Below are 12,446 nucleotides of genomic sequence, written 5' to 3' on the forward strand. Positions count from 1 at the left end.
TGGGTGACTGCTTTTAAGTAAGTAAGTATTGTATTTATTTATATTTTTAATACTGTTTTCACAGAGCCCCACCTGAGAAAAAAAAATCTGCTTACCTGCCACCTTTTTGTTCTTCTGAATGAAAATAGCTTTACTGTGTCACATGGCGGGGGGGGGGAGATAAATAAGCTTTTAGATTTGAATTTACTCTCTGTCAAATAGAGTCAGGTCAGTGAGAGAACTGACCCTGCTGATGCCAATATTTGGAAGTATTTCAAAAGTGTCAGCCTTATGGCATCCTCCCAAAGTTAGTTCTTCCCTTCCATCCCTAAAATGAGAGTGGAGACTGGGTGGGTGGGCCACATTCAGCCCTTTGGCCGTGAACTGTGTAAATGGACACTTTAGTCTGTCTGAATGTGGCCTGGGGTTCCTTCTATAAAGAGACGTCACTGTGAGTGCAGATTCTGAGGGTCCTCTGCCCAGAGGCTGGCACACACTATATTGTTGGACAGATCCTGTGGCATGGAATATCTATAGAGTCTTCAGATGAAGTTCATGGTGTGATCTGGAGAGGGGGCCGTTTCTCCCACACTGCATTTCCCCTCTTTCCGAACTTGTCCCATGTCTACTTACCTTGCCTTCTGAGCCAGTCATTGGCGGGTGGCGGGTTCTTCCTGGGCAGAGGCACAGTCGTCACATGAGAATGTGGGGAAAGCCTCATTGCTGCAGTGTCCACACAGAATCACTTATTAGAAAGAGCTAATGCCTTGTGATCGCGGAAAGTTCACGTGTTCAAAAACGAGGAAAGTAAGTGTCACCTCATCCCCCAACAGCCGGGGGGATGGGGAGGTTGAGGTTCACATCTGAGGCCCGGAGCTGAACCCTGATTGCCTCCAGCCTCATGAACACGTGGGGTCAGTTTCAGATCACACTTGTGTCCTTGTTACACACCATAGTCCACGTCAAAAAAGATACTTCCAATTTTTAGTGAGTACATGAGATTCCATTCCATGTCCCGATGCACCATCCTTCATCGTATGCGATGTCCTATTCCAAGTACACTCTTTTCCATCCCTGGGTTCCAACAATCGGCGCTCTGGAACGAACGTTCTCCACTGTGTGCTCAGGCTACCTTCATGTCGGATGGATGTCCCAGCGTGGGACTACTGGGCTGATGTGTTTCAAAAACTGCTACACCTTGGCAGACTGCCCTCCAGAAAAAGGATCAGTACCCGTTTATCCATTCCCCCACCAGCACTGGGCACTGTGTTTGGTTCCCACTTTGATCATTCTGATGGAAAATAAGGGGTCCGGTTTCCAGCTTCATTTCTTGGGTCACTAGGGACATGGACTGTGTTTTCATTTGCTTTACATTTCTCGTTGTGCAAATCAGCTGCTTGTTCCCTTTGTCTGTTTGTTTCCTGAGGAACTAGTGTGGTCGATTACTCTATCTAAAGACTCTCTGGCTCAGTTTCTATTTGCTGTGATCAGCTACTTGGTACCAGATGACTCTGGATGAGACTCACTCTTCCTCTCATTACCTAAATGGTCCCCTGTTGTCAGAGGACAGCTCACCAACTTCCAGATGTCTTCCAGACCCAGGCCATGTGGGGTGACCCTCTCCTCAACCCCCCTTCCTTTCTCTGTCCTCAGGGCTCAAAGTCATGGCTGCTCAGCCCAGATCGTGTAGGGCTGGCGAGCGCGCTTCATGTGGCTCTAGGTGATGGCATTACTTGGTCACCCAGCATGCGGTGTACCTGTCTCCACCACGTCAGTGCAGGCACAGTCACTGGCATGGCATGAGCACGTGTCAGGTGCAGCAGATGTGGTCTGCTTCCCAATGTTGGTGACCTGAGACGTCACTTTCTGAAAGCACGGCCTCTGGTATTTGATTTGCTCAAAGCTTTGCTCACGCATGGTTTCCCTTTGCCGTTGTGACCAACAGGTGTTCACCTTTTTTCTCTAAATGCATTTTTGTCTTGTTGCCTAAAAGAAATGCCAAAGCTTCTTGAAAGTACGGGGTGACGCGTCTGGAGTTTTCTACCCTTACCCACCTATGGAGAAGAGCCTCTATAAGCATGCTAGATGGCCACATACCACCTTTGGCTTAGAAACATCTGAGCTATTGTAGTTTTTATTTACATGCTGTAACTGCCAGCCCCAGACTCTGGTTTGAAACTGCCATGTGGAATTAGCTCCAGCCAGGAAGACTGTAAAAGTACTTGGTGGGGCAAAAAGTGTCACTGTCCCTAGAATGTTCTCTGCACTGGGTGGCCAGAGGGGCCCTACTGCCTCCATGCTGGCCACAGCCTCCCAGGATTTGAGGGAGACAGGAGGGTAGGTATCCCGGCTGAATGGGAAAAAGCCTGAGCATCCCACACCCCTGGGCTGCACCCGCCTTGCCAACCTCTGCTGCCTGTCCTGCATGTCCTGCTCTGTGTTGGTCCCTCACCCTAACCCTGCTCTCTCTACCTCCCCAAACTCCTGCCCCCTTTCAGAAATTGACAGCAGTGACATGTCGGCCCATGTCACCAGCCCCTCTGGCCGCGTGACCGAGGCAGAGATTGTGTCCATGGGGAAGAACTCGCACTGCGTCCGGTTTGTGCCCCAGGAGATGGGTGTTCACACAGTCAGCGTCAAGTACCGCGGCCAGCATGTGACCGGCAGCCCTTTCCAGTTCACGGTGGGGCCACTCGGCGAGGGGGGCGCCCACAAGGTCCGTGCGGGAGGCCCCGGCCTGGAGAGAGGAGAAGCAGGTGTCCCAGGTGAGCATTTGGGCAGGCTTTTTACTTGGGTAGAAGACAAGGGGCCTGGCGGTGTCAGCACCCCGCACCCTTCACCCTATTCCAGAGAAAGACTCAGTGTATGTGATTCCGATGGTGGTTGTTAAGGGGCATTCTTTAAAACAAGGCTTCTGTAGGGGCGCCTGGGTGGCTCAGTTGGTTAAGCATCCGACTTCGGCTCAGGTCATGATCTCACAGTTCGTGGGTTCGAGCCCCGTGTCAGGCTCTGTGCTGACAGCTCAGAGCCTGGACCCTGCTTTGGACTCTGTGTCTCTCTCTCTCTGCTCCTCCCCCACGCACGCTCTGTCTGTCTGTCTCTCTCAAAAATAAATAAACATTAAAAAAAATCTTTTTTAAACAAGGCTTCTGTGGCTAAACATGTTTGGGAATGGCTTGCTGACCCAAAGCTAAACAAGTTTCTCACGGGGGCACTCCTCGGAGCCTATATCATGACTGAGTGTGTGGGCGTCGGAGTGAGGAGCAGACTGACAAAGCTCTTTGTAGAGCATCCTTCAACAATAACATTCCGTGGAACACACTAGAATTCTACAAAACCTATTGTAGTGGTGGTTGCTGGCAGAAAGATCTACAGGGACAAAAATGGAACATTCTCATCTTTTTCTGCCTTAGTTGGTGTGTTCAAAGATGTCTTGTTTCTTATGAACTTAATGTTTTCATGGGTGGTGCTTGGGAAACATCAGTGATTCCTTCCCTTAGGGCCCTGCTTGGGGTTAAAGAAAAAGGCAGCATGTAACCCAGCATCGTTTGAGCAAAAGGGCCTATCTGGGGCTCAGTCACTAACCAGGTGTTTCTTTATCTCAGCTGAGTTCAGCATCTGGACCCGGGAAGCAGGCGCTGGGGGCTTGTCCATTGCCGTTGAGGGCCCCAGTAAGGCCGAGATTACGTTTGATGACCATAAAAATGGATCGTGCGGTGTGTCTTATATTGCCCAGGAGCCTGGTATGTAACCAAGGACCAGCTGAGGACGTTTTCCTTGTAGGGGGATGGTTAGATTGTAAGGAGCAGAATTCTGTCAAGCTAGCTCAATGAAAAGAGGAATTTGTCTCTATGGGCGCATGGGAGCATCTCCTAGAAATCATGTCAGACCTCCAAGGGGCAGGAATTCTTGTTCTCTTGTCCTTCTCTGTTGGCCTCTCTGCCTCCGGCTTTCATTCAACCATGTCGTTCTTTCCACGGACGAGCCTTCTCCACCCATCCTTGGCCACTAGCTGTTGTGGCTTCTCTGAAAGAGTGGCCTCAGCATCTGAGCTCCCTTGAGCGGCAGCTCTTGGCCTTTTGTGTGCCATGGATCCCTCTGGGCATAAAACCTATGGGGACTGTTCTCAGGATAATGTTTTAAAACATATAGAATAAAATACATTGGATTATAAAGGAAATCAATTATACTAAAATGTAGTTATCAAAATCTTCAAGAAATGTGTAACACAGCAACAGATGGTTATCTTCATTAATACATTAAATCGTAGGATTTGGTGATGGTCTATTAGCTACCGCAATTTCAAAATAGTGGTAAGTATAAATGACATGTCAAGTTGTATGTAAAACTGTAAAGTGATGAAAAATGTCTGTGATCTTTGTTGGTGACAAAGTCACAAGTGCTTCTAATGTGCCGTGGTTTCTTGTTGACATTTCTAAAGAAAGGAAATGCTACATTTTATCTCGAAGTTAGTGAGAATAAAGATAAAATTTTTGTTTCCCCATTCAAGTTTCATGGGTCTCCTGAGCTGTATACACAGGCCATTGGAGAGGGCCTGTGGACCCAGGTTAAGAATCTCTGCCCTTGCCCAACTAAGAGACTCCTATTGGCTCGGCTTCAGCCAGGTGACCTGCCCTCAACCCACCAGCCATGGCCACGGAGCGGGGGTAGGATCTCTTGGAAGACATTTCAATCCTAGCAAAGAAGCAAGAGACTGCTCTGGAACCACCTTCGCAGAATCTCTGAAATGATGGGACTGTCCTGTCCCCACAGGTAACTACGAGGTATCCATCAAGTTCAACGATGAGCACATCCCCGAAAGTCCCTACCTGGTGCCAGTCATCGCGCCGTCCGACGACGCCCGCCGCCTCACTGTTCTGAGCCTTCAGGTGAGACGCAAGGAAGCATCCATCTCATTGGCCACAGGCCGACCAGTGAAGCCCTGGACTCCGGAGGCCGCTTCAATCCCCTCAGTCAAGGGCCCATCCCGGTTTGACCGCACATGCTGCCAACTTATAGGGGAGATTTCCCATGGCAGAGTCAGCCCCCGCCCCCACACTGAGGACAGGAGACAGTTGGGGCAAGTGAACACAGAGCCACAGTCAACGAACACCTCAGCGTTTGAGAACAAGTTTGTTTTTTAAATAGTTATTCAAGAGAAACAAAGGAGGCCTGTTAATAATTGGTTAAGCGATAAGGAGGGCTTTCAAACAGAACAAACACAAGACTAACAGTCCATTGATGTTTTGCCTACTATTTTTGGCTTCCTTTTTGTCAAGTAAGTCAATTGTGATTGATTTTACTATGGTGATTTATTTATAAGTGTGCAAGGCACTGTGTAAGAACTTCATCAGTATTACCTTGTTCAATCCTTGCAACAGCCTGGTCAGTAGGTTTCTCTTGACCCCATTTTAAAGATGGAAAAGCCAAGGTATAGATTGGTTATGGCTACCAGGAGCCAGCTAATATGAGGCAGAGTGAGGTCTCTGTGGCTCCAGAACCTGTGGTTTTAACGGTGGCCTCCTTAATCCCCACCCTGGCACGGTAGCATGTGATTACTGTCTTAAATAGGCTCTTGAATTCAAGGTTGCATTAGAGCCGGCAACCAAACTAAGAACCACTAGAGATGCCTTTGGGTCTTTGCTCAGGACGTTGAAAAATAACTAGGTGTCTGCATCAGGAGTAAGCAATTCGGTTGAGGAATAACACCACAATCCCAAAATCTGATTTTTGGTTAAGGGGCTTTCCAACTAGCTTTCAGCTACCCCCGGTTCTTAAAAATACTGAATGAAAACCCAGTCCTGTATCTCAGGTTGGTGATGTCATCGGATCTATTTCCATGCATTTGGTTTACATTTCAGATTCTGACCTTACCCTGAGGAGAATTGGAATTGCTAGTTGTTCGAAATATCAGGGAACCCAGACTGACCCCCAAACAAAAATCACGGTCCACAGATTGAAGAGGCCTCATCTGGAGCATACCAAGGGTGCTAGCTGGTCACTGTGGTGTAGATGTTTTTCTTGTGTTTCATTTAAAGGCTTCTTAACAGAAGTTCCTTTTGTGGCCGACTTAACTAAAACCTATGGAGGGAGATAAACCCAGCATTTGTTGAGGGCAAAGAACCGCCCTCATGCATCTCGAAGATTTCTTTCAGATCTTCTGAGGTGTTTATCTCTCTCTTGAGGATTTAGCAGCAAATGGATTCAGGTAATGTATATGGTTCTGTTTCCAAAAACCTGGTTTGGAGAAATCTTCTCCAGAAAACTTTTCTGTAGAGTCCTCTCAACACAATTAGGTCATAAATATTTGAGTAAGTGTGCAGCAGGCTGTGTATCCGTCAGGCGTTTGTAACCAGCTGCTACGGTAGAAGGGACGAGTGTCAGCTTGTCCTGTTTTTCCTGGGTCACTTGGTGCTGAGTGATACGTAAATTATTTATCAGAGATTTGCTCGAGGCCTGCAGGCCCACATCTGGTGCTGGTTAGGAAAAGAGAGGCATGTATTGTTTTGTCCTGCTTTTAAGACTTTTTAGAAAATTGAAGTCGGCTGACATTTTGTGGAGGAAGGGTTGATGGGCTGGGGGCAATCTGGTGATCAAAGATTCCTTAATTTTGGGTGCAGTCCTCGCTCCCCAGTCTGTAAGCTCTGGCACAGCACAGTGTAATAGGATGTTCTACAACAATGGAAATGTCTCACATCTCCCCTGTGCAATGTGGTAGCCACTGGCCACATGTGGCTATTGAGCACTTGAAGTGTTGCTAGTGTAACTGAGGAACCAAATCTTTAACTTTATTTAATTTAACTGATTTAAATGTAAAAATATATAGTCACATGTGGCTAGTGACTACCAAATTAGGCAGTGCAATTTCAGTGCCTTGTTACAGAGATGTGGTCCCGGGTCAGCAGCCTTGGCATTGCCTGGGAATTTATTTATTTATTTGTTTGTTTATTTTTAATTTTTTTTTTAATATTTACTTACTTTTGAGAGGGAGAGAGAGACACACACAGAGAGACAGAGCGAGAGCAGGGGAGGGGCAGAGAGAGAAGGAGACACAGAATCCGAAGCAGACTCCAGGCTCTGAGCTGTCAGCACAAAGCCCGATGCGGGGCTCAAACCCACAAACCGTGAGATCATGACCTGAGCCAAAGTCGGACACTCAACCGACTGAGCCACCCAGGCGCCCCTCGCTTGGGAAATTTATTAAAATCCTAGAATCTCAAGGCGCCTGGGTGGCTCAGTCCATCAAGTGTCTGACTCTTGATTTCAGCTCAGGTCATGATCTCAGTTTGTGAGTTCAAGCCCTGCATTGGGCTCTGTGCTAATAGCAAGGAACCTGCTTGGGATCCTCTCTCTTCCTCTCTCGCTCTCTCAAAATAAATAAACTTAAAAAAAAAAGACATTTATGAAAAAAGGAAAGACAAATGGTACCATTCAGCAGTCTAAGTTTTGAAAACTACCCTGGGGGCACCTGGGTAACTCAGTCAGTTAAGTGTCCAACTCTTGATTTCTGCTCAGGTCACGATCTCATGGTTCATGAGCTCAAGTCCCAAGTTGGGCTCTGTGCTAAAAGCGAGAAGCCTGCATGGGATTCTCTCTATCCCTCTCTCTTTGCTCCTCCCTGCCTCTTGTTCTCTTTCTCTCTCTCTCTCAAAAAAAAAAAAAAAAAAAAAAAAGAATCCTAGACTCTCAGGCTGTCCTCAGACCCCCAGACCTACTGGATCAGAATCTGTATTTTAACAAGACCCCCCCAAGTTCTTCAATCACACTGTGAGGAGTGGCTGTCCAATCAAGTTTATATCAAAACTGCTAACTTGTAAAATTTTGCAGTTCAGGACTGGCCAATCTTAAAATATCTTAAGCATATGGGACACCTGGGTGGCTCAGTCGGTTGAGCATCCGACTCTTGATCTCAGCTCAGGTCTTGATCTCAGGGTAGTGAGTTCAAGCCCCACACAGGGCTCTGCACTGGGCGTGGAGCCTGCTTTAAAAATATGTATCTGTATCTTAATCATCTAGATCTCTAATCCCTTCCTCCCAGAGCGTGGAGGGTGAAACTTACCCAGTGAAGAGTGAAAGCTATCCTTTTCCCTATTGTGTTTTCAGCGGGGTACAGACAACTTCTAAATGCTTATTAATATTTAACGATTTTTTAGTCTTTCTGTGTACAGGTCGGGCCCTGTGCTGAGTGCTTCAAATGCATAACTTTATTTCATCCTCACAGTAGCTCTCTGGTATATATTTGGTTATTGTGCCCATTTTACAGATGAGGAAACCAAGACTCAAAGGTTAAACAACTTACGTAGCCAGGAAGTGGTAGTCACCTAGGTCCTGCTGATTATTAACCATATATAGCCCTTTACAAGTTTGTTAAATGTTGTCTCCATTCCTACCCTTGAGATAAAAAAGAGCAATGATATAAAACTTTGTTCATGTTGGTGACTACATGGTTTTGTCAGCTGCCAGGCTCCTCTTAAAAGGGGGCCCTTGGGGCATCACTTAAGTGTCTATTTTGGCTCAGGTCATGATCTCACCTTTCATGAGTTGAGGCTCTGCGTGGGTAGTGTGGGGCCTGCTTGGGATTCTTTCTCTCTCCCTCTTTCTCTGCCCCTCCCCCACTTGTGTGCACATGTTCACAAGCTCGCTCGTGAGCTCTCTCTCTCTGTGAAAATAAATAAACTTTAAAAAGGTAGGGTGGGGGGGATGGGACTTCCTTTTTGACCTGGAAGACACTGGGTTTTCTGGTTGTCCAGGTCTTGTTTGGGATGCAGAAACTATATAGTTTTGTTAACCAGATGACTGAGTCTCCGAATCAAGTAACTGTTTCTTCCAGCACGAATCAAGGCGCTAGACCACCCCACTGAGTGTCTCTACTCTCTTCTATTTAAAACCAGAAGCGTGCAACAAGCCACCTGCTCTTCTGTCGTCACATGTTATAAGGATAAACCTTCTGGGCCTATTTGCATGAGAACTGTCCCCTGGAGTCCCGGGTCGGGTCAGTGTATGCCACCAAAGGCCAAACACCAAAGGCCGTAACTTGTTTAATGTATTAAATTCTCAGGAATCGGGATTAAAAGTTAACCAGCCAGCCTCCTTTGCTATAAGGTTGAATGGGGCGAAAGGCAAGATTGATGCAAAGGTGCACAGCCCGTCAGGAGCCGTGGAGGAGTGTCATGTGTCTGAGCTCGAGCCAGGTAAGCCAGAGGCAGGGCGTGCAGGTCCCGGCATCTGCATCTCCCCAAGGCACATTTCTACAAACGTGCTCCCCAGCAGAGGACTAATGAGCCTCACGGAGGCCAGCCAGCCTTCAGATTCCCTTCTGTTGTTGTTGCCAGGCGTTGTTTACAAATCAGGGTATAAACATTTGCCAGGGACAGGGAGATGCTTTGGGATCTAGCCTTCCATTTCTTTTTTCTAAACAAATACTGCTTTATTTTCGGTTGTTTTTCAGATTCCTTTCACATTACATTCAATTGTGATTTTTTTCTCATATTTTAACAAAATCTTACAGATTTTTATTACATTATTGACCTTATGACATGAGTAAGTACCATTTGATCTCACTTTACTCCGAGGGAAAAGTGCATTGAGGTTCATCCCTAAATTTAAATTTCAAGGAATCTGTGTCTCTAGTATGCTTAATAGCATAAGATTTTCCTGCCTGCTCCCTTGATGTACAGAATTCTCTGACATAATCAATGTTAACTAGCCGTTTTGCCAGGGAACATGTATTAAGTGTGAGAGACTTGGCAAGACGGTAAGGCATGATGCCTGCCCTCGAAGAGGGGCTCAGAATGGACTGGGGACCTGGCCAGAAGCCTGCAGTGCCCTGGAGAGGACCCCAGGTGGTCACCAATGCCACAGGAGAACCAAGAACCAAATGGCAAAAATGATCAGGGCAGGAGAGAAAAATAGTTTCTGTTGGTGAGGCCCAGAGGGCTTCTCAGAGGAAGTGACAGTGAATGTGGGCCCCAAAGCTTGAGGAGGAACCCTGTGATCACTGCCTTTATTGGGCATTTGCTGTGTGCCCTGCCACATGTACAGTGAAGGTAGACATCTGGAGAGTTGGGGGGAGAACAGGTCTGCCTCCCAGGTGGGAGGGCTTCATGGAGGAAGGGGTGTTCAGGCGGTGCATGGCGGATGGATATTCTCCGTGTCCATTTCAGTTGACAGATTATTTTGCCACATGCCGTGACCCAAACACACGGTGAAAAACCTGGCTGTTGCCCTGGCGGGGGGCACCTGCTAGCTTAGAGCTTAATTCAGAAGCATTAATGCCGGTTGGAACCAACTTTTTTCCCCTTCAAGTGGCCAAGTAGAGCAACTCTGTGAGAAGTGAGCTTTTCATAAAGCAGTCTCCTGAGACAGACACCAGAGAGGATGAAACCTAGAATTGGAGATTTGGATGCATTTCCCAAAGGGTTGACAAGGGACACAGAAATAGGCCCCCATCTGGTTTTGAAATGCAACATACTGGGTGCCAGGCTTCCAGTAGAGCTGTTGTCTTATGGTTTAAAATTCACCATCTCAGGCTGGCCTTCCATCCATCGTCCTCACCTCGCGTGGTAGTGTTTGCGTCCTCGGCTTTACCCTGTGCTTTGCTCGCTCTCCTAGATAAGTATGCCGTTCGCTTCATCCCCCACGAGAATGGCATCCACACGATCGATGTCAAGTTCAACGGGAGCCACGTGGTTGGAAGCCCCTTCAAAGTGCGCGTCGGGGAGCCTGGACAGGCGGGGAACCCTGCCCTGGTGTCTGCCTATGGCGCGGGGCTCGAGGGGGGCACCACAGGTAACACACTACCTCCGCCTCTCGTCTCTGAGCCAGCGGGCGCTCATCAAGCTTCGGGAAGCCTTCTCCACACTCTCCTCAGGGAAGCTGCAGTAATGTGCACTTGGGGCCCTTGCTCTCCAGGGTTGTTTTGGGACGTGTGGTTTGGCCCACAATAAGTCCGGAGCAAGGCCTTGATGACCGTGTTATCAACCTCATTACTGTTTGCTATGCTTTGCCTGTCTTCCTTGGCCTCGTGCCTTGACTTCAGGGCCGGGACACTGATCATGATGGATTGCAGCACCCCATCTTTTCCTTTTGAGGGTTTCTTTGCACCGAACTCAGTGTGTGTAATGGGCCTCCTGGGAGGTCTCCTACCATTGGTTCCATCACACAGTCCCTGGGCTCCCAGAAACAACCTTGAATCGACAGTAGGACCTGTCATAGCCTCCTCCTTTTAATTTCTGGTCCTAACAGAGAAGGAGAAAAGATGGTGGCAGAGCTCTAGAGCTCTTTGGGCTTGTTACGATTTGTTTTTAGTCTTTGCCATGGACGGAACACGTTTGACTGTGGAAGAGACAGGCAGCTAAGACATATGGAAACGGGACTGGCTCCGTCTCCTTGCTTCTCCCTCCCTCCATATAGAACAAAAGGAAACACCACTGGCAGTTCTGGGGAGGACCTTCTGATGTCCTCATGCTTGGTCGCTTGGTTGCTTAGCTGGTTCATTTGTTAAGAAGGTAGCATATCGTTTTGCTTCTATTTTACAGAAACAATCTTGTTGCACATATTGTACAACATTTTTCGCCTGACATCTTTTGTTTTTTAATGTTTATTTATCTTTGAGAGAGACAGAGTGCGAGTGGGGGAGGGGCAGAGAGAGAGGGAGACACAGAATCCGAAGCAGGCTCCAGGCTCCGAGCTGTCAGCACAGGGCCTGATGCGGGGCTCGAACTCACATACAGTGAGATCATGACCTGAGCTGAAATCGGATGCTTAACCGACTGAGCCACCTGGGTGTCCCTCACTTGACATCTTAAAGAACTTTCTGTGTCAAAACACAGATCTACCCGCCTTGTAATGGTTGCAGTTAGTGTTCATACCATGAACCTACAGGTGGGCATTGGGTGGGTCACTGGTATGGAGTGCCAGCATGGGGAGCTTATCCAGTCACACTTCTCTGCAGGACATGTCCGTAGACACAGACTCACTGGGACACAGTTTGCACTAGGTGTTACTTTTTTTTTTTCATGTTTTTATTTTTGAGAGAGAGTGCGTGAACAGGGGAGGGGCAGACAGAGGATTTGGAGCGGGCTCTGTGCTGACAGCAGAGAGCCTGATGCAGCGTTTGAATTAAAAAACCATGAGATCATGACCTGAGCTGAAGTTGGACGCTTAACCGACTAGAGCCACCCAGGCACCCCTGCACTGGGTATTACTTTGGGCCTTTGGAAGGCAGCCCAGTCCCAGGCTTGAGTCCCTCATGTGTATGCATTTTGATCTAGTCTCCCCCGATGCTGCGAGGGGGTTAGAGCAGACCTGCCTCCCACTGGGCGACGGGATGAGTGGCTGTAGTTACTTGGCATCCAGCCCTAGGGAGCCAGTGTCTTAAGTGGCCAAGGGGCCCTGCCCAGGTGCAGGAGTGACTGACGGGCTGGCATGCCACCCCAGAACTCTGGTCAAAGCAGTAGCCTCGTCAG

At 48.0% G+C, this 12,446-nt stretch overlaps 1 protein-coding gene across 4 annotated transcripts in view; it reads left to right on the forward strand.

Moving 5' to 3' along the window:
• Positions 1 to 12,446, forward strand: part of FLNB (filamin B) — a 142,666-nt gene that overhangs the window by 121,828 nt on the left and 8,392 nt on the right. For all 4 annotated transcript variants that reach the window (XM_060631394.3, XM_060631395.3, XM_060631396.3 and 1 more), the window contains 5 exons: positions 2,478 to 2,744; positions 3,585 to 3,722; positions 4,753 to 4,868; positions 9,038 to 9,170; positions 10,591 to 10,767. In XM_060631394.3, the coding sequence (XP_060487377.2) occupies positions 2,478 to 2,744; positions 3,585 to 3,722; positions 4,753 to 4,868; positions 9,038 to 9,170; positions 10,591 to 10,767 (831 nt within the window). The remainder of the gene's footprint in view (positions 1 to 2,477; positions 2,745 to 3,584; positions 3,723 to 4,752; positions 4,869 to 9,037; positions 9,171 to 10,590; positions 10,768 to 12,446) is intronic.

This window comes from Panthera onca, chromosome A2 (assembly GCF_046562875.1).
Source record: "Panthera onca isolate mPanOnc1 chromosome A2, mPanOnc1 haplotype 2, whole genome shotgun sequence".
Lineage (NCBI taxonomy): Eukaryota > Metazoa > Chordata > Mammalia > Carnivora > Felidae > Panthera > Panthera onca.